At 38.9% G+C, this 22,362-nt stretch overlaps 1 protein-coding gene across 3 annotated transcripts; it reads right to left on the reverse strand.

Moving 5' to 3' along the window:
• Position 1: 1 nt before the first annotated feature.
• Positions 2-21,925, reverse strand: cc2d2a (coiled-coil and C2 domain containing 2A). 3 transcript variants are annotated; one of them, XM_061029480.1, is made up of 39 exons: positions 21,705-21,925; positions 21,450-21,528; positions 20,630-20,683; positions 19,897-19,974; positions 19,335-19,485; positions 18,504-18,595; positions 18,299-18,400; positions 18,116-18,196; positions 17,819-18,031; positions 17,526-17,685; positions 17,273-17,409; positions 17,054-17,185; positions 14,363-14,572; positions 14,119-14,225; positions 13,853-13,993; positions 12,829-12,985; positions 12,068-12,342; positions 11,693-11,870; positions 11,454-11,607; positions 11,122-11,263; positions 9,925-10,063; positions 9,637-9,840; positions 9,435-9,527; positions 8,614-8,705; positions 7,951-7,965; positions 6,905-7,072; positions 6,730-6,787; positions 6,201-6,310; positions 4,958-5,054; positions 4,427-4,525; positions 4,163-4,339; positions 2,959-3,162; positions 2,787-2,876; positions 2,584-2,697; positions 1,606-1,740; positions 1,380-1,502; positions 1,239-1,297; positions 967-1,144; positions 2-789 (listed from the first exon to the last, which is right to left on the reverse strand). In XM_061029480.1, exons 1-39 carry the CDS (start codon positions 21,716-21,718, stop codon positions 604-606), a joined length of 4,998 nt encoding a protein of 1,665 aa, XP_060885463.1. In that variant the 5' UTR covers positions 21,719-21,925; the 3' UTR covers positions 2-603. The 3 variants fall into 3 exon arrangements, with proteins under 3 accessions (XP_060885463.1, XP_060885483.1, XP_060885473.1); XM_061029500.1 differs by lacking the exon at positions 20,630-20,683; XM_061029490.1 differs by lacking the exon at positions 7,951-7,965 and having other exon boundaries at positions 21,705-21,924.
• Positions 21,926-22,362: the final 437 nt, after the last annotated feature.

Consider the following 22,362-nt stretch of genomic DNA (forward strand, 5'->3'; position numbering starts at 1 on the left):
CTCTGTTGTAGGTCATTTTATTTTGAGAACACATTGCAACCTGGAAATTAGAAAAAAAGTTTACAAATAATACATTTTAGTGTTTCAAAACTTTTAATTAAATACATTTGTTGTAGGAGACAATAAAACATTTCCTATTTAATAAATCCCATTTTTGTGGAGGTTAAAATTCCTGGTTTTTGTATTGATGTTGAGTTTTGTGACAATGGAACCCTACAAAGCTGGAAACTTTGCTCGATTAAGTTAAGATCCTTGAAAACGACGTTACATCACTCAGTTCAAAGCCACAGTGCTCTGTCTCAAAAATGTTCACCTAAGGAGCACAAGTTGCTGGTCTACGGCTGCTTTGATTTGTAAAATGTATTATGTTTGTTTCACATATTGTGAAGGTCCCATCTTACTTATTGAGTGGGATTTAATGTACAGATATTAAACTGGTGACTGTATTGTCCAGATAAACTGTATACACATTATATACATTAGATATACAACAACACAAACATAGTGTGAGTAATGTCATTCAATAAAAATCTTTGTAAAAATAAAGTTACAGCTCATTTTTAGAAAAAGCACAGTGATACACACTGAGATGTGTTTTTCATATTATGTGTGCATCAGTGAGGCCAGGTACACCCACACAGACAGGACGTTATTAGGGTAAGGGTGAACATACACAGCCAGGGCAAACTCCACATTTGAAGCGTGAACATTGTGAACCCCGGTGCTGTAGACGGCCTCCACGATGGGTCGGATCTCAGAGAATGGCAGATTCAGAGGGAAACCTGTAATCTACAAAAAAAAAAAAAGAAGTAAAAGGTTTTAATCATCAGACTGTCAATATGAGACTCTTGGTTGACAGTAAGCAGAGAATAGAACTGAATTGATAGATTCATAATGACTGATGGCATAACTTAATGACTCAGTATTACCAAACACTATTTCCAGGCACTGCCCTTTCAGACTCACCTTGTTGTCTCCCAGTAGACTTTGCAGCTCGTGGCGGTGCCCCTCTGCTACGTCCCGCCCCCCGCTGAGCTCCAATTTGGGCAGGAATTGTTTCAGGGTGGTGGTGCAGTAGCGGTTCCAGCGGGTTGGGTGACGAGGACGCCACTCCATGATCCTCTCCTTCAGGATCTTCTCGATTCTACAGAAAAGAGACGAGAAATGTGTTGTGTTTCTGACGAGGAATTAAAGCAAATAAAAAAAAAGAAAAGAGAACATGACTCGTGTTAACTTGCCTGTCCTGAAGCTCTACTGCAGCTGCTCTGACTGTGCATCGATACACCAGCTCCTCAGGCTACATCAAATCAGATTCATGAGAAAATATAGAACTACGGCTGATCTTGCAACAAGATTACACAGACGTTTTGCACACTCACTTGTACACTTGACAGCCCAGGGTGAGAGAAGGATCGTGAGAAAAAGGGCTTCCACAGTTGAGCTTTTGCGATGTCAAAACTCATCGTCATTGGTGACGTATATTCTTGTATATTGAACCACACCTGCAGAAGAATTCAGAGAGAAGTTCATATATATTCTGCAATCTGAAGGCAATGATAAAAAATGATGAATTAGAATATCATGGAGCATTTTCTCTTCACTTACATTGTCAGCATTGACGAGGCAGCCGACTGTTTGCAGCGGGCAGAAGGTGTCGTACTGTCCGTAGAACTGACCACTGCTGGGGTTCCAGATCAGGTACCGGCTCTGCTCATAAGTCAGGACATACGCTGTGGGTCCCTAAAAAATCATTGTGCAGCAATAGACAGACAAATGGATATGTGAAAACACAAGTGCTTTAGGCTTTAAGACCCATTTACAAACAATTCTTTTTGAGTCTTTGTCAGTCTAATGTCTTTTTAAAACTTCAAAAAGAGCAGATCAAAGAGAATATATATTTTAGTATTATTATTATATTATTATTATTTACAAAGACCAAAGATTGATCCACCATGAGCACAGCACGAAGCAACATTAAGTTACAGTGGCAAGGAAACACTGCCTTTAAGAGGCAGAAACCTGGAGCAGGACCAGACTCATGATGAACAGCTATCTGCTGAAACTGATGTGTTTGTGTTGGACAGTGGGATAGAGGGAGAAGCAGAAAGATATGTTGGAGAACGTCGCATTATTCACCTTATATTTGCATTATTACTTTAACATTTTCTCTACTTAATGTTCCATTTTCTACACGTGATGCTTATGTCCACACAGCCCTGCAGTCTTATGACGAGGTAGTGAACAACTGGGATACCCTGCAAAGTCAGCAGCAAAAACTTCATCATTACAGACTGGAATAAAAATGGCTCTGGACCCTTGACAAATCTACCAATTCATGATTTGATTAATTGATAAAGCTTAAAAGAAAAAAGGGGTCGTACTAGATCATTTTTTCACTTCATCCTACCCCCTTTTCAAACTTAGACTGGTTAAAAATGGAGATGTTACATGACGTTTGCTCCAATAGTTATTTGCTTTGTTTTCTGTATATATATATGTTATGTTTGAAGATAAAAGTAAATATGAATGAATAAATCATCACACTACATAAATTGTTAAACAAACAAATGATTTGAGACAGACCTCTGGTATGGCAGTGCCGATTATGAGCCAAGCTTTCTTGCCCATGGACAGGAAGTAGTTGCACAACAGCACAGCGTGTTCTTCTTCGTCTCCGGCCAGGAGGGTGAGGAATTGCTAAAAAACAAGAAGAGGAAACACGAGGTTCTGTAAGAAGGTTTGTTTGATTTACTGTGCTTATAGCAGGATGCAGAGAGTTCACTCACATCACAGGTGCTCCAAAGGTCACAGACACCAGAGAAGGAAACTCGGTCTGGCAGAGAGGGAATGAGAGAGACAAATCGAGCCACCAGGGCCTGTGGAATCAAAGAGTCAGTGCAGAATATTCAAGCAAATATAAAAGAATGCAACCTATTACTACTTCAGGAGATGGCTGACCGTGGCCTCCTGGGGGTTATTGGGGAATTCATCGAGTAGCTCCTGAGGTGGGTTCAGAGGTCGTATGTATCGTGTGATAAAGACCGTCTTCCCGTTGAGGTCTATGATGGTGGTGATGCAGGGTCGGTCAGGGTAACCCTGAGCTGCCTCCCTCTCAAACCTCTCTGAAGCCTGCAGCAAACGCTCGTCCTCCTGGCTGTCAAACTGCATGAAACAGTTCAAAGTGTTTTTTTGTAAATGAATCATGTGTTTAAAGTGATGCAGTCATGGATGGATGAATAGAAATGGAGGAGTGTTTGAATGGACAGGTACCTTCATTTCCTTTATCTAGCACATGCAGCAGAGCAAAAGCAAGAAAGTGACAAAAAATAATGACAAGCATAAGGACAACAATAAATAGAACTGATGCAAAAACATGTGACTTCAGAGCATGGACACATTGTTCCAAAACAAGGGACTAAGAGTTCATCAAACCTCCATGATTTAACTTCACTCCATAATGCAGATGTTGACTCAACCAGTCAACAGCTGCAGCTCTGTCGCTCAGAGGAGCTAAATATATTGAGTCAAAATCTCATATATTAAGACTTCCTTATATAATGTGTTTTATAATTTCATTGTAAGATCATTTCTACCTTATTTGTTTAGACTGAATTGTTTTTCATACATTTTACTGTTGATAATTTTAATGTGTGTAACTGTAATCTATATATTACCATTTCAATAAACTATTTCTAAATCCTGTTAAATTATAATCTATTTCTACTGATTAATTAAGAATAATGTATTAGGATTGTATATTCATTTATTTGATTATTTTTGAATAGCTTAAATATCCTTTTTTGGTTTATTTCATGTATATTTTTGTTTATATTTGCATGAATCGTTTGCCTTTGTCATCGGCTTGTAGAGCACTTTGATTTGCATTATTTGATTGAGTATTGATCGACTGATGGATAGATATTTTCCTTCTGTAATGTGAACTGTTCCTTGTTTTGGTGACAACATGGAAATGCAAAGCTTCATGAAAACAACAGAAACTAACTCTCTAATACTGACATGCAAACATGGAGAGATATTAGAATGTAAACATGTTAGAGGCAGTGATCTGACAACACACATGGATGTAAACTATCTCACAGAGAAGCAGGCTGAGCACTGCACATGATCCATCTTTGAATGTGACACTTTAAACACGGCTAACCTTCTCCCTGATGGTCTCTCCGGGCACCAGCTGAGGCTCGATGGTGATGAACAGTGTGATAAACGCACCGTCGCTCAGGCCCCGCAAAATATCATAACCACTGGTGGGGCCATGACTCCGCTCCTTGCTGTACCCGAGCAGCACTGCAGGAGTGTTCACCTTGAATGTTCCATCAATCTACAGAGAAGAATAAAAAAAACAATGAATTCAGGCAGCCGTTCAGACAGTCAGCTGAAACATTTTTTTATCAACAGACAGCCTCACCCTGGACTGAGAGTAAATGGTGCTGAAGGGAATCTTGACTGAGCCGAGCCAGTGCTTCTCCACCCGTGAGTGAATGGATTTCCCTTTGTCCTTATCATTCTGAGGAGCAAAAAGAGCTTTAAATATGAGCCAGAGAACAATACATGGAACATGTTATATCTATCTGCTATATTGTTATTGCATATTTACCACTGTCACTGTTTTTGCAAACTTATATCTCTTACCTCCAGCAAGTATTTTTACATTCAGTTGACAAGCCTGAATAAATGTTGTATTTCATTTTTCTTTTCTTTTTTTAAACCAGTAGGAATGTTAAGTTAAATCCTTGATGTATAAATCTCTTCTTATTCTTATTTTTTATATTTTAAGTGCTTATTTACTATGTATCTATTCTTATATTGTTTTATTTGCTTTGATAACCTGCTGCTATAACACCACAATTTCCCAGTTTGGGATCAATAAAGTTATTCTATTCTATTCTATGTTATCAAGTAGTTCATATGTAAGAAAAGAAAACAGCGTGTGACTCACCACCCCAGTTTCATAAACCATTTCATCAAATATGTTGATGAAGACTTCATCTTTGACTGACTGCAGGCTCGCCGCGCTGTAGTCACCATTCGGAGCGCTGCAGAGAGAACGATTTTCACTTTAGCTGTATGTTTGGGCTAGTACAAGAAAATATGAACAAAAATAGGATCACAACTAAACATGTTCTTAAACAATATTTATAAACACTATAGCTATAGCTATATGCTGTATGAAACATTATAAAGCTATTTTATTTTATTATTTTAAAGTCTTTCTATGTGATTTTTCACACTTAAATGTAATAGAAATCAAGTATATCCTCTGAAAATAACTCTGTGAGTCATGACTGTCTACAATGGGTGTAACACCCGAGTCCCACTGTCTGTGATGTTTTCAGAGTTTTCAGAGTCCTATCTTCAGTTTGTTTACATCGACGGGACGGCCGGCTGACTCCTCCCCTCGTGTATAAAAGTTGTTTAATTGAGGGACTAGAGAAAAGAAGAATAACATACTGTACTCACTGCTTAACTGTGTTTCTAGATCACGCTCATTTCAGGTAAATTTACATGCAGTGTGAAGATACGAGCATAATAAAGATCGCTAGCATTAGCATGCTAACACAACAATGCAGCGCGAGTTGTTTTGGTTTCATGCTGGTGCTCAAGGGCAACATCTGCTGGATCAAAAAATCACATATAAAGCCTTTAAAGTACATTTATATAAAACTGGTTAATTCCCTTAATACAACAAACACAGGACGTCAGAAGGTTTTTCAAGCAGCACTTCCACTTATGAGGTTAGCTAAGTGTTCATTCTTTGGGAGGGTTTTATAAAAAGCTTTTTCATAACAAACATATATGGTAAATTCAACTGCTCAAAACATGTGCTCTCTAGCGTCTGCCTACTTCATCTTAGCTTGTTTCTCTCATGACTCCCTGATACTCTCAGCATAAAATCCTTCATTGGTTTAGTGATATCGTTGAAATGATCTGAACCACATAAATTACAGACTGAATGGCTGCTGTATCATGGGCTGTTAAATACACATAAAAGTTTATTAAGGTCATAAACATGAACTTCATCATGTCCTCATATAGTGGTCCCTTTTTTGTAGTCTATGTTACTGGAGCTGATTTGGATTTGGCCACAGGCAGTAGCAGTGAGTTGCTATCAAACTTTAAAGCTTAGTCAGTGATGTTGCAAATGTCAGCGAATGAAATATTACACAGCTATGACCAGTCACCTGAATGGCAGCTGCAGCTCCTCGTTCCAGCAGGGGTTTGGTCCATCAGCTGTGGTGGTTTGAAGAACTGTGCGCTGGAAGGAAACCTCCACAAAGGGCCTCACTTGTACCTTCGCCACAGAAAAAAACAAAAACAACGTATTAGCTACAATTTACTTCTTTGGAGTTGAACTGATGGACACATGATTAAACATCCCTCAGTGGCTCCGCTACGTTCACAGATTTCTGACGTTTTTCATATTTAGTCCCTTTGACGTTGTTGAAAAGCATTTTTCATTCTATCAACAAATTTTTCATTCTATCAACAGATAGCACACATCAAAATGTAAAAATAAATCTTAACGTAAATGACAGACTTCATGGCAGTCCATCTCGTACATAACAACTGAGCCTTTATGAGATAACTATCTAAAGGGAAATGTCTTTTATCTTCTACAAAACGTCCTCTGGAATCTGTCAAATATAAAATCCTGACTCTGTCTAGAACACAAATCAGAAGCCTTTGAAGATCTTGAGGTTGGGAGGTTACCTGGTTACAGAGCCAATCGCTGCCCTGGATGGCACCCTGAGACGTCTGACCTAGAATACTGTAACAAGACACAAAGTTTACGGATCAGTCAGGTGTTTAAAGGGCGTCAGTATGTTTGATGACAAATGAGGACTTTTTTTTCCCCTCTAACTTGACTTTGACTTTCAACGCTCACTTGATCTGTGGCCTGCGGACGGGGACGTCATAGGCCCGCAGGATGTTAATCAACAGCTTTATGTCCCCGTCAGACAGATTCTGAGCCGTCACCTTCTTTCTCTCTTTCCTCTGAGGTTTCAGAGGACGCTTGGGCTCAGCCAGCTTGAAGAGGTTTAGTCCCAGAATCCTGATTGACACAACACACAGTGGTTATTATTTAGTCAACAAGCAATGAGGGACGTCAAACTGTGTCATTGAAACTGATAAAGACACTGAATGCTAAACCGACGGAAGTAAGGAGAGATTAGAGATCATTGTGATTCAACGTAAGGGATTATTGCCACCAACAGTACTCGGTCCCTCCAGGTATTTACATGTTTATTCAAATAAAATACTCATGTTTCCCACAGTATTTTCATTTTCATGGCTTTTTATTTCATTTTTAGTGAAAATTAGTAGAAAAGTATCCAGTGGTTGTTCATGATCTGATATGGACACAGCAGAAAGAGGATTTTTTTTTAACTTTTTTGATATAAACATTTGATCTTTAAATGTTGGGGCAGGATTTAAGCATGTCTCACTATAGTTTAAGTAAGTACATTTAAAAAACAATAGGCATATTTAGAGTTTCATTAAGAGTAATAGATCAACATTACGGTTACATTTTGCATTAACCGGTCTTTCCACTACAAAAAAAGCTGATAGATCAACCTCTATTAGTTTCTTGCAGTTGCAAATTAATTTTTTTTTTAATATAAGTGGCAATTTATAAAAAATAAAATCAATATTCGTCCTGTCATTTAAAGATTAGTTAATAAAATATATTAGAATAATTAAAACAGTTTTGGAGAGGCGATGGCCAGCGCAGGACCAGTGGCACACTCTCTTTCACGCCGTGAAAAGGAATCCCATGATCAAATTGAAATGGTATCTTTGAAATCCTGGAAGGACCTAATACTGAACCTGGTCAATGGGCACTACAGTGCTGGATCTCAGGGTTCAAACTACTTGGAGAATCAGAGACACAGAGGGAGGGAGAAAAAGAAAGAAACTCTAAGCACATACCCCGGACCTGCACCACTGTTCAAAATGAATAAGAAGAAGAATCAAAGGAAATAGAACAGAAAGAACTTAAACATTCACATTAAAGAATAAACCCATCAGCAGGCGTGTCATTGATGTAACTTATTGACATCAATCGGAACAAATTAAATCAAGGACTTATTTCCTGTTAGCATGTCCATATGTTATGAAATCAGCTCTTTAAAAAAAGGTTTCCATCAGTTCCAGAGAGCGTTCATCAGCGGGGAGAATACCGAGTTCAAGATCAAACAGACTGAAGCAGCACGAGGCCAGAACACAAACGTCTATCAGCCTGTGATTTACCAAGCTGTCACTCTTTTTGACGGGCTGATTTGACTCCTGATCACACAGTTCACATCAATCCAACAGACCTTTTCTTTACAACCTGAGTGAGGAGTTCAGGCTTTCTTTTTCTAATTTATCAACTTTTGACAAGTAGAATAGAGGTGGTACATATTACCATAATGTGATGATACATTTCAACACTGGAAGGTACAGTTTCTATTAGTGCTTGAATGATGTGATCAGCAGGAAAGAAATATTTGAAATGCATAAAACAAACATGAAAACATATACTATATGTTGTGAAAGATGGGAGTGAGTTGGATTATTAAATCTGTTAATAATGCGTGTGGGAGTATTTACCCGATGCTCGGTATCTCCTCCTCAATCACCAAATCAGACAGCAGGTAGTGATGCTTGGCAAGAAGGAATCTGTGAATGACTGATTCCCGGATCTGCAAGAAGAAAAGTTTGAATTTCACAGCCAAATAAACCAAAATGTGCCTGGAGAGTTTTCAGAATCTGTACCTCATACAAAATCCTCTCTCTTTATAGAGTTAGACCCTTCATTTGAATCATCATTAAACAAACGTGTAGTTAATCAACCTTTAACTTTAACTCCAAGACTAAACCTTCAGAAGACATCGTGCCAAATTCAAACTTTGATGATTTGTGTTTGAATGTGAAAAGCAGTTATCATAGGGATTTTAACATCAAAACTGGAAAATATGTACAACTAATGATACTTACCGGTACATTCTAAAATAATACTTCTTCTCAAAAAGACTTACCGTACATAAATATATTGATCTTAAGATGAAAAAAATATTTATTGCAACAAAAACCTTCTTAGATGAGGCGTTTCTGTGTTGTGATTGTAATATAGTAAGTCTTAAGGTTTTTATTTCCAGCTCAAATCATGATTATTTTTTCAAAGCTGCCAGCGCTTTGTGAAACAGTCTCAGGTTGGTTAAGCACCAAAACTTCTTGAATACATCAAGGAGACAGTCCTGTTTGGACTAAAATAATACATCAATGTATTTAGGTTTCACATGTGACACAGCAGTCTCCCAGGTGAGAAAGAAAGGACACAAAGGAAACAGATGCTGTGTGTATAGAATATGCTGACAGGAAAATCACAGTTTCTGCAAACAAATGTCAAGAGATGCTATAACACCACTCACCTTCTGAAGGTATTTGGCCACCAAGGCTCGATGGGAATCTAGATGTTCGTTAGTATCAATTATCTCTCCTTCTTTGAGTCTCTTCTCATAATCCTGAAATCATTTTGAACCAAAAGGAAAAGAATCAGTCTCTAGCTAATAAATCCTCATTCTGCCATGTCTGTTATAATCTGCAGTAGAGTAAATATCTAGAGGGGCTGACCTGGAACACCTTATCAGTGACCTCCCTCTCCAGAGCAGGGACACACTTGTAATTTCGAAACTCTGCAACTTCCTGGTTCCTGAGCCTGAGCAGGCGAAATCTTTTAGATCTCTCCAACTCTTCATCAGTGACAAAGTTAAACTCCTCCTGCAGCTGTTCCAGACGGAAGTATTCAGGAGCTGTGACCTCTCCACTGCTGGCCACCTGGTGGATCATACATTAAGAATGAAGTCTATTGAACTTACAAAACATAAAGTCTCACGTGCAGTTTTATACTTTGATACCCACTTTAAGCAGCTGCATGATCGCAGCATTTTTTGGATCGTTGGGGTCCAGTCTGGACTGTGTGGCCCACTCGCCAATTTTTTTCATGTCGTAAAGTCCAGATGCTCCGATGTATGTGACAGGATCAAAGCGGGCCAAGCCACTAAAACCAAAGAGACAGAAGGAGATACAATAGAATAAAATCAATAACTTTTGATTTTTTGCTACACAGATGATGTTCAGAGTTTGACACCTGTATATTGCCCAAAGATTTCAAACACGATAGATTCTTAAGGATTACTTTCCTACCATTCTACAATGTTACAGTTCATTTAGCAGATGTACATCAGAGAGTAAGTGCAACACAAGCCACAGGATCTATAAAGGAGGACACAACTTCAGTAAGTACAAACTAACAGCTTTGAGTCAGACTGGACACACAGGTGCTGACAGGCAGTGCACGGAGACAATGCTCAGATTGTTTTATTTAAAAATACCGTCATCGACAGCATTAACAGCTTCTTATGAGAATTCTAATCAGCATCAACACCATCTGAATGATCATGATTGTGGTCAACATTATCATCATCATTGTCAGTCCCATCACTATCATTAAGTGTGTAGGTGTTCATGAAAGAGATGAATAAGCATTATGCTTTTTCTTTATCTCTGCCTGGTTGATCTTCTGAGTAACATAGCTGGTCCCAAAGATAAAGCCATGCAAGGCTAAGAATATTATTATTTACAGAGAAAGCAGTTGGCTCATTAAATCAGTAATGATTAATTAGATTTTGGGATATTGCATCATTTCTTATTGATCATTTTAATAGTTTATGAGCTATGTTGTTAGACATGGGAGTGTTGCTGTGTTCAGCTAACATTAATGTCTCTGTTTAAGATTTTCATTCCTTCTGAACTGTTGAAAGCATCAGTGCAGAGGCTTTCTCAGGAAGTTACCCTGCTACATAAACTCTGACACAAAAAGTGATTGACTGCTTTTATTAAGCATATTTCAAGTCAGAGCAAGTTGCCAAGTTTCTTTCATTCTGACATATACTTAAAAAACCACAGGATGCCTGCAGGGAAGGGAAATGCATTCATGAGTATACATCAACAGCTGTAGCTTTGGAAGTGGTGAGCAGTGATGCAAATCACACAGGATGTGTAGTTCAAGGACAACGACAGGCAAAGCCGGCAGTTTTATCCTTTAAGTGTAATTACCTGTGTTTGCCTTGTTGTAACACATGAGGCGCGAGTGGGACATCGTCGTCCCCGACCCCCCACGAAACACAGCAGGAGAGCTTCCCAGAGGTCAGCAGGGTCTGTCTGTCACTGCCGTCAGCCTCGAAGGACAGCGGCACGTCTGAGGATGCATACAGAGAGAAAGAGAGACATGAAGACAAGATTGAAGATAACTTAAAATAAAAAAAATAATAATCTCCTGGCCGACAACTGTGACAGCTATGAATTTCATTCAGATATACATATTACTCCCAGAGTGGAAAGTGTTTTGTGTGTTTAAGATGTGAGCTAGTGTCAAAAAAGGCGTTTACCACTTCCTACTCCCTCATGGTCAAACATCACTCTTTGGTTGCTGCTAAACTCAAACTCCTCCACAGGAGCATTGCCTGTCAACACTGAGGGTTCAGGTACTGGGATGAACACTTGAGCCAGTAGGGAGCATGAAGAGCCGATCTCCTCAAAGACCTACAAGTTCACAAGGAGAGAATGAGACACTAGAATAATCTAATTGTAGAAATGCTGATTAGACAAAATGTTATCTGTACTGTACCTGCAAATTGATGCTTTGCGGACAGTTAACGATCTTGAGATTAAAAATCTGGCCAAAGTGGACTCTGAAGTCGGTGTTCAGGGAGCGGCTGTCTGTTCTGGAAACTTCTTTGTCGTTGTACAGGATCTTGGTGAAAAGAGAATGCCTTGTGACATCCTCTCTACGAGCTATTTCAGCCCTACAACAAGGAGAAAAGAAACATGAAGACAAAACATCAAAGTGACAGCGTAGAATATTTTCATGAGTGGATTTAGTTCCTATCAAAATAATGTTACTTCTTCTCTTTGAACAAGTGGGAAAAGTTGCCATTTTGTTATAGAATAAAGTTATTTTTTTTAAGTTCTTGAAAAAGTATCTGTGTGACCGTGTTCATACCTGGGGCAGAGTTCTGTCGCCGTGATATTTCCAGACGCAGACAACTCGGGGATCAGGACGGACTCTCCTGGTTTCCTGCGAATCCTGGAGGCTTTCTCTCTGACCTGCTGCTCTATGGAGTCTAACTCCGGCTTCTCTGGAGGCTCCGGCTTTGAGGGCCCCTCTTCAACGGGCCCCTCTGGTTCGCTCGCCTCCCTGTCCTCATCTTCTTCTTCTTCTGTGTCGTCCTGTGACTGAGCTTTCTTCTTCTTTTTCCTCTTCTTCTTTTTGGCTTTCTGAAAACGGGAAACAAAGGATAAAAGTGTTTTAAGATTGATGTGTATATTCAATCAAGCACTTAAAGATTTATCTTCAACAATGAATAAATGGTACGTTTACATCTAAGGACTAAAACTCAAGTTTATATAAATAAACAAATATTTCAAAGGAATAAACCAATGCTTGATTCAGGGCTGATATTTACAATGTCTAGTTTCATATCACATCATTGATCTTCTCTTTTTTTAAATAAACACAAGACAAAAAAGTTAATGCAGATCTATTTTTAGTTGTTGTTTGTTATATTTATTTATATATTGAGAACCGGTCAGAGCTCTCTGGTGGAAAAAAACCTCTTATCTTTTAGTGACAATGCTCCTTCATTTCTTAGTTTGAAATTTGTCTTGAAATGTATTTTTACACATCTGGAAAAAAATGACCAATATATCTGCAATCATTAAATATCAGCCTGGTAGATTTATTATCCCAGCGCCTGTTAGTACCTGTTTCCTTCTCCAGAGTTTCCACTCTTCCAGCTGTTTCTTGTACTCTGCCAGCTTTCTCTGGTAGTCCTCCTCGCTCTCAGCCTCCCATTCCACAATCTCTGCCAAGATTTCCTCTTCATACTCTCGCTCATCTGTCGCCCGGTCCACATTCTCCCTGGAGAGAGGTTGAAAAAAAGGCCATAAATGTCAAGAATACAAGAATCTGTCGGATATGTTAACCTGAACATACATTAGTTAACAACAAGCATATTCTGTGGGAAGTACAGAGTGTATACTGAGAATTTGACCAGAAAAATATACCCTTGAACAAAATGTACAAGCAGGAAGTGTTGGGTTCATGCTAGATCTTTTACAGTAGGAAGCCCATCTCTGCATAAAGCATTTTATTGCTACCAGTAGTCTCACATTGTTATTCTACTTTTTGGATAAATTAGGGAAAGAATCCCAAACATGTCACATTTCTCTGTTCAAAGCAATCTAACAACACTGAAAAAAATCCCCTCTCACAGAGCACAGTATTCTCTTGCATGTTACACAAACAATGTGTTGAAACCTAACTAACCATTTAAACACAAAAATCACCTAATAGCAATAACAAAGTAACCGAACATGGCAGAGTTAGAGCAACAACTCCTGTGTTCTACGAGGAAAATGTTCTGTTGCTGTTAAAGGAGTCTGGCTGCTTTGAAGAGAGAGTTATGTAAATATGATTTCTACCCTTTTGACCAAAGTCTATCTCTGTAGGGATCATGTCTGTAATGTTATCAGGATGTTTCAGAAAAAATGTGGCGCCCATTAATGACCAAACAAGCACCTTTTAGTGGAGGTGCATTTAATGGGCACGATTGCCCTTTACAACTGTGGGCAATTCCAAACATTTTTTTTTACCCATTGGTTGTTAAGACCCCATAAATGTAATATATGTCCAGGTTGATAAGATCATCAAAGCTGAAGGGGACAGCACCGGTAAATGCAAGACTGTAAACATGGGCCAATTCTCTAACTGCACAAAGAAATTTACCTTCTGAGGTAGAGCTTGTAAGGAGTGTTTGTGTATTTCTGAAAGTCTCTCAGGGCCTTGATATCCTTCCACACTTTAACAATGTTCTTCAGCAGGGTCCTGTCTTTCTCCTGCTCACTGTCCCGCAGCTGCCGAGTGTTCCTGGAATATTCACGGGGGGGGGGGGGGGGGGGGAGAATAAAGCAGGAATATTGCCTGTTACGTTGCTAAAGGTACCTGGTTATCATCTAAATCGTGCTTTGATGGGAAACATCTGGGTTACCCACCTGACCTCCAGACTGTACTCAGATATCCTCCGCTGCATGGCTTGACTGAGGCTCTGCCCGCCATGGATGTTAAGCATATTTCGCAGTGCACTCCTCAATCCATGCAGCTGCAGCGTACGGGAAACAAACAACACACCATATATATCATAAACGTCTCATTGAGTAATTCATAGACATTCTTAGAGAAACGTTGAAAGTCGTTGACAGCTTTACTACTCAGAGAAAGCTGGACGGTGACGTTTACCTTGTCTGTTAGGTGACCTGTGAGGTTATTGCGCTGCCTGGTGAGGTACTGATCATACAGTTGTGCAAGACGGGCCCCCAAGACATGTTCACGACTGAAGAGTGGGTGATGAGAGAAGATCAGCCCAGAGACATCCACATCCAGCTGGTAGTCTCCTTCAGGGTCCGCTGCACCAGCAATATACAGATTTGCATACTTGGACTTTATAGCCTGCAGGAAAGAGCAACATCATTTATCATGCAATGTTCCGGAAAATGATACTAACTATGAAATATGCTGGTGCCTCTCCTCAAGTATATTTAAGAATGAGTGCAATCTTAAAGGATGCATGAAATAGGATTGAAAGCACCAGCAGGGAGAGCTGTAATGAAAAGTCATGCATGAAAATAAAGCACTATAACCAACAAATCAAAATCAAATGGATGATCTGTTTACTGGATGATGACATGTGGAAGATTTGTTTCTGAAAAAATTAAAATACATGTAAAGACAGAAGTTATTTTATATTACTTATTATTTACAGTACATACTTGTTTAACATGAAGACAACCACAGCATGTCAGTGACATCAGTTTTGTGATCTGTGGTGCTGGAATTCTTAGTTTTTTTTCTTGGTTTATATATTTGTCATTCTTTTCCTCTTTGGTCATTCACACTTCTGAAATATCTGAGATTTATTAACTTGAGATGTTTTTAAAAAAAAAGACACAGATGGACCATGAAATCACATAGTTGTTAGCTGATCAGCTGTCAGCACTGACTTCTTCCATCATAAAAAATTCCGGCCCTGAATAGATATGAGGACTGTTGTTCACATTTTTAATCCTCTGACTTGACCTCTTCAAATCTCTCTGCGACAGCGGTTCTCAACCTGTGGGTCTCTGAGCTGTTTTCAGTGGGTTGTTAATGTGTGCCTGGAAATAATTTTTGCAAATGTCTATAGAGCATTCAATTTCTTCAGTCTCTTTGTTCTGTAACATGTTTAGTTCCATCTAAGGTCCAATCTGCACCATTTTTCTTTAAATATATTGCATGGTTGAAAACTTCAGAAATTTTGGGTTGCAATTAACTGTAAATTATCTTTTATTAAAATGACTTCACATCACTTGTCATCGAGCATTCACACACACCTTACCTTCTTTAACGAATCAAAAAGATGTAACTCTTACACACACATGCAGAAAAAAAACCTTTTGCAAGCACTTTACATTTTCAACAACATGCATATGAAACACACAATACAAAGACAGCTCTGAACAATCTGATTGTCTCTTCCCCAAAGATAATGTCCCTCTAAATAACCACGCTCCTGGTATGTGTAGGCAAGTAGCTGACATAGCTACACTTTAAGGCTTCAAATGTGTGGAAGTCTGTCAGCTCACTGGGAAACCTTTATCTAATGAGGATATCCTGTAGCTCTCACAAATAGAAGCTGAGAGGAGTAATACAATTAATAAAGTAATTACCGGTACATTCAGTGATCTGGAAGCACGCAGGTCTACTGCACTAAAGGGAGCTAACATGATATTCACTGATCGTTTCTGTCTGATCAAATCATCATGTTTGTAACATATTTCTTAAAATCTTTGAGGGAATGATATGATGTTGAATATTTATGTTGCCTGTTCTATACCGGAGACAAGGATGGTAAATATGAAGGTGTTGTGTTTCAACATGGAGAATAATGCTAAATTTAACCCTTCAAAAACATAAACGTCTTCATGTCTGTTGATTATTGTCAGTTGTAAATCCAACCTATAGTCATATGACATTCATAAAGTGCATCACTGTACTGCAGATGTAGGGCCTTTAATTAGCAATAGCAATATACTATTAGCACATAGTATAGTATAGCCGTTATGATTTAATATTTATTGTGATACTATAAGTTCAACCTGGCTCAGAGAACCTGTGCATTATAGCCTGGGCAATATATATGTCAGTAAAAAACATATTCACATCTTTACATGTGAAATATGAATCTTAAATTGATAGTTTGGAGCATCATTTCAGTGTATTAACACAGTACATCGCCTCACTTAAATTCATTCATCTTTTGTTAAACATCTGCAAGAATAGAGTGAGTCGAGGGATACTAAAGTTGTATCAGGATAATGTTCATGAAGTATTGGGTTATGTGCATTGTGTAATGGTTTGATCATGTGTCAGGGTGCCAGTTAGGTTTTAAGCCTAACAGTACTGAAGTCATGTCAGTCAGTATCTTTTATGAAAGAGAGTCAACCGTGCAACGGTCCTAAAAAGCAGAACTCTTTGAGGACCCACATTGACAAAACCAAACAGTAATTTAAACACTCAACAATCAACCAATAAACAGAGTAAATGCAGTGGACAAACAAAACAGGAAGACGCATATTTCAAATTCACCTGTTTTAAACAAATAACCATCCAGCTTGTATTTCTATAAATACCCATAATGCTCAGTGGCTGTCTGCAGAGATATTTGCAAAGATAAATTGCATACACCTCTGCACTTTTCCCTGATGTCCCCACCCACCATGTTCTTTTGTATCAAATGTCAAACCTTGTCCTTTTGCTCTTCTTTAAAAATAGCACACGCGTTAGAGAACCCCCCAATTTAAGTGTGCCACAATACTTTGAGTTTACGAGTGTGCACTGAAGAAAGATTTGCCAAATAAAGGAAGTAAGAGTAACAATGAGTGTGTGTCTGACCTTTCTGTACACAGTCTGCAGTGCGGGATCGAGGGCCTCCTCCATGTGGAAGAGAGGGGGTCGAGTGGACGACTCCTTTATGGGGTCAGGCAGAGCCATGATCCTGCCGTCATCGCCAAACCACTTCTTTCCCTTCATGAGGACATTTAAAAAAAGGATATCTGAAAAAATTCATTAACGACAGATAACAGACATGTGGGGCATGTTTGATGAGATTACCTCCTCCATTTTCAGAATGCGGTTCTCCAGAATGTTCTCGTTGGTGAGGGAGACAGGAGGCCTCTCCCCGACATATAGACCCTCGTCCTCCAGGTAACGAGGCTTCATGTTTTCTGGCAGTTTGATGGAGGTTGGGACTGTCACGGTAACAGATAAATGCTGTTAAATGAACTCCAGAACTTATTATTTAATCTCACAGTATTCAAAGTGTTGGATGTTAAGTATGGTAGGTCGTTTGGAAATAAAAGAATACCTGTTCGAAAACTGGGCGTAAAGAGAAGCTCACTCTCTCTCTGAACAAGCTGCCGGTACCCAACATACTCTGCTTTCTTCATCTCCAGGAAGTCGTGCGTTGACTGTTCAATGACGAACAGATCCTCCCCTTCATCTTGAACAAGAGGAGCTTCTTCGTCCTACAGCAGGATAAAGAACATGAGGCATTCACAAATCGACTTTGTCTTGTGCAACTGCTGCAAAAACAAAGGACAGAGGGAAAAAAATCATCATATACAGAGATCATCTATACATTAGTCAACGTTATCTTACCTGGTTTTCATTTTCATCTTGATTATCTTCACCTTCTCCAACAACCTCTTTGTCTTCAGCTTCTTCTTCTTCTCCTTCTTCATCTTCTTCAGCTGTTTTTTTCTGTTTATGTCCCTTCCTGCCTAGTTTCTGAGCTCCATCTTGTGGCTCTGGCTCAAAGTTGAAAGTAAAGAAGTTGAATGCCTCTTCTGCGGTCGGTAGGTCTTTTTCTGTCTGAATTTGGAAAAGAAGAAAAATAATGAAAACCAAGAAAATTATATTCTTAAAAGATAATTTCAATCTTGTTTCCAGCCTCACTCGTTTTGCTGCTTCTCTGAACTTAATCCTGGGGCCGAGGGTCAGAGGGTCATCATGGCGTCCTGCTCTGTCTAGATCAACCTGTCAAACACTGGGAGTTAAACTTCCACTACTGGATCGATTAAGATGTACCATCATTGCTGGAAGGATGTTTGGCCACAGTTGATATAACTTGATGCTCACCTCTCGGTCAAACCTGGTCACAGTGTCTCTGTCTCTGAGTCCTTGTAGGCGACTTGGTGGCTCCAGAGGGGCTTCCTGCTCCTGCAGACTTTCACCTTTCGACTTGAGCACAAGAGGACATACTCACATGTCAATATTTTTCATTTGCAGCACAAAAGTCAAAGTCCTTTAAAGCTATTTTTTGCCAAAAAAAAGTTGGGTTTACTCTGGCAGCGTTCAGTTTCTCTTGCAAGCGTCGTGTCACTAAGTCGTCTAAATGCTGAGAGCCAGGAGAATGCAGAATTTTTGAAGAGCGACCTAGAAGACCAAATAACATCACAAAAGCATCAGTAACAGCTACTTGAAATGTGGATAACTTTGTATCTGTTTTTACCATGTCAAGAGTTGTAAAGTGGCAAGTACATATGTTTCATTTATACAGACACAAATACAAAACAATTTAAATAAAATGAAACATAAAGCAAAGAAAGAAAGATGTGGAAGCAGGGATCCATAATGTATATCTTACATCAGAGTTTGAACAAAGGACACCACCAAGTCAGCAGCTCTCTTAATGGCCTCTAATACTTGTCCTCATGCATTGATTACAGATTCAGTTTACTGTTTAATTATTATTAAATAAAATTATTATTATCATTTTTGCAATGAAAAAAAAACACCTCTTTGAAGATTTAATAGACTGAATAAGCAAAAAATTAGAATCTGTTTTACTTTAAGGCAGTGCATGATAAATTCAAACAGATGAACAAATGTTGGCACAGAGTGAAAGTCAGCCTCTGCATTTCTTTTTCTTTGAAACAATACATCACGGCCAACATTCTCATTGTGTTCTTTCGGTTGTTATTTTCATCTGTGTGAAAGTATTGCTTTAGTTTATTTAGAGATGTTTGGGTAATTTTATCAAAATGACACATTTTCTCCATTAAAACACCTTTTACTATTGCACAAAAGTACTGTTTCTAATGGTCATTTATTGTGATTCTTTGCACTGGAAGAGACCAAAAGGCATGAAGGGAAAGAAGACCTGGACACTAACCTTTCAGAGATCCAGTCGGAGGTCTTGACAAAACTGCAGACTTTTCAGCTGCTTGATCAGCTGACTCCTCATCTTCACTGTGATGTTGGACAGACGAGATCTCCTCCAAACCGTCTTCTTCATGCTGCTGGTCTGAAGACTGTTCAAGCAGCTAAAACACACCAAGAGATGATGATACCAGAATTTTAGACATTATTATGATGTAAGTAAGAGTAAGAGTTATATTTTAAAAAATTGCAGGGCCAACTCCAAATAACAAATGTGTTGTCAACAGTTTGGTATGAAAACTTTGCAAATGTAGTTGTACAATAAAGACAGTGTATAGGAGTTATGTTGCAATTTTTGGTGGATTCAATCCTCTCCTAAGCACACGTCATATGATACAGACACTTTCAATACAACTGTTTGTTAAAATAAAGCAGAATATGCAAAAATGTGGCATAGAAGTATTGAACATTTAGACAACCTTTTCATATAATATAGAGTTTTTAAGTTAATACATATACATAACATAACCATATAACAGTTATTATTGTATTAAAGAATGAAGGTGGAAGCATACCCTTTTCTTCCTCTCTCTTTGTGTCCTAAAAGTGCGTTTCAGAGTCTCTCCTGGATCTTCTTCACTGGTTTGAGGTTCCTAGTGTGACACAGGCATACACTGTTAAACAGCAAGCAACATCCAGGCAGCAAATGCGCAGAGGCGCTGCTCATCAACAGGCAAGGCAGGCAACTGCTTGGGGCCCCAGACCAGTAAGGGGGCCCCTGAGGGTTCACAAACTTAAACCAAAGCAGTGGCCAAAATTTCAGTATAGGAAACCTCCCTAAGGGGGCCCCATCTGACAGCACTCACTCTTGTGAGTTGCATGCATTATTGCAGTGAAAAACAAAGTTTGTCAATAAAATAAAGAAAGAAAATTGAAGAGGAATTATCCGTCTATAGGAGAGAAAAAAGAGGAAGAGGAGTAAGCGTCGTCTGGCAGACATAATCGTGATGAACGCTGGGTGGCCCCTCGATTTTTGCCTAGGGCCCCACCAGACTCTAGCATCACCACTGCAAATGTGCACTCTACCTTTATTCACACTATTTTGCACAGCTGGAAAGGGGCTATAGTTTGATAAGAGAAGAGAGCAGAATGTTGGTGTTGAGCAGCCAGCAAAACACACACACACACACACACACACACACACACACACACACACACACACACACACACACACACACACACACACACACACACACACAGGAGGGAAACTACAGCCTGTAGGCTAAGCTACAAAACACACACACCAACCTTTATTGTAGTTTGTAGTTTTCCCTTACTCATTTTGGTAGACGGAACCAGAGCCTGTCGAGTATAATGACATTACTAAGGAGTTAGCAGCTCTTGTTCCTGTGTGTTCCTGTGTGTTTCTGACTGTGAGTGTGTGTACAGTGAAGCTAACACTCCTCCCAGTCATGTTGAGTCTTGTCAAAGCAGGGCTCTCTCAGGGGCTGATGCCAGTCCAAACAAACAACACAGACATCTTTGATAAAAAGCCATTTTCGTTTCACCATTGCACTGTTTTAGATAAACATAATTTACTAAAATGTTCATAATTTTGTTCATTTTAAAAATGCATGTTTTATATATAAAATTTTGCACGGACTTGCTCCTCCTCCTTTGAAGGACTTTATGAAGCTGAAGTCTGCCAGTGGGATCGGCACCAGGGGCCACAGCCCGAGGAGACTGTGAGGTCCCACACAGACGCACTACATTCAAACTGTTCTGTCAGTCAAAGGAACTAAATATTACTTACAATAAGAGACTCACAAACATATACAACCTTCAAAACACACCTCAAACAGTGGATAAAAGAAAACCAAGTCTGTGACCACCTTTAACCTTTAACCTCTATTATTGTCTTGTGTCACTTGTGCCTTTGTATTTTATTTGTAATTTGTCTTTCTCTGTTACCTGCCTAGGGACAACAGATGGAAACTAGCACTTCTGCTATAATCTGACATTTTTACAGCTGTAATTGTTACAGTTCATTAATATGCACTGTCCCTAACAAATAAATAAATAAACAACACAAGTATTTATCTGTAATAGCATTGTTTTATAGATTCACCTGAACATCATCCTCGTCTCTGTTCTTCAGAGTTTCTTGCAGAGCTCGACGTTTCTTTCGCAGTTTTTCACGAATATCTCTGAAACAGAAGATTTGTTTACAACACAGCCAGAGGAGCTAACGCTAGCTTTGGATAGCCAGCTGAAAGTATCATCTCAGAGACGTAAAGGCTTTCTACACTCAAGTGGTTAAGTTAATATATCATATAGTTAATATGACCGTCTTCAGAACCAAGAAGGAAACAGATAAACTTACCCTGGAGAGGCCATGATGGGTTTCTTTACAATAAATTGAGCATAAAGCGACTTGAAGTTGTGGTTTAGTCCGCATCAAACCCGGCTTACTTCACACAATATTACACCGACATTCGTATCACCTGGTCCTGACTTTTCATTTTTTCGAGGGAGTTATTTTCTCCATCATTACTGAGCAAACGAGCACCGTTATCGCTGCCTAGTAACGGGATAAACTACTTCTCAACCGAACATGAAAATTACCGCCGATGCTTCCAAAGTTTCTCCCATTTGTCGATTTCCATTCGTCAAATCGGCCATCAATCAAAGAACACAGTGACGCCCATTACGGAGTCCGAGAAGCCCAAAACAAGAGAATCGAAAAAAAGAAACTATATATATTTTTTAAACTACGTAAACTGTATTTGGTGATGAATAGTATGTTTGTAGTGCTATGTCATGTTATCATAGATATTATATGTTTGTACAAATATAGAGATTTTAATGTTTCGTGTATATTTTGATGTTTTCATAATTATTTTCCATTTTCTATTAGATGTCACTCTTTATGTACGTGTATTTTGTTTAACATAAACAACCGTCATGTATTATGTCGTTGTTTGTTTGACTTAATGTGTAAATTGTGCAGTGTTAATTAAAGGTTTTTTAAACCATGAAAC

This window comes from Labrus mixtus, chromosome 3 (assembly GCF_963584025.1).
Source record: "Labrus mixtus chromosome 3, fLabMix1.1, whole genome shotgun sequence".
Lineage (NCBI taxonomy): Eukaryota > Metazoa > Chordata > Actinopteri > Labriformes > Labridae > Labrus > Labrus mixtus.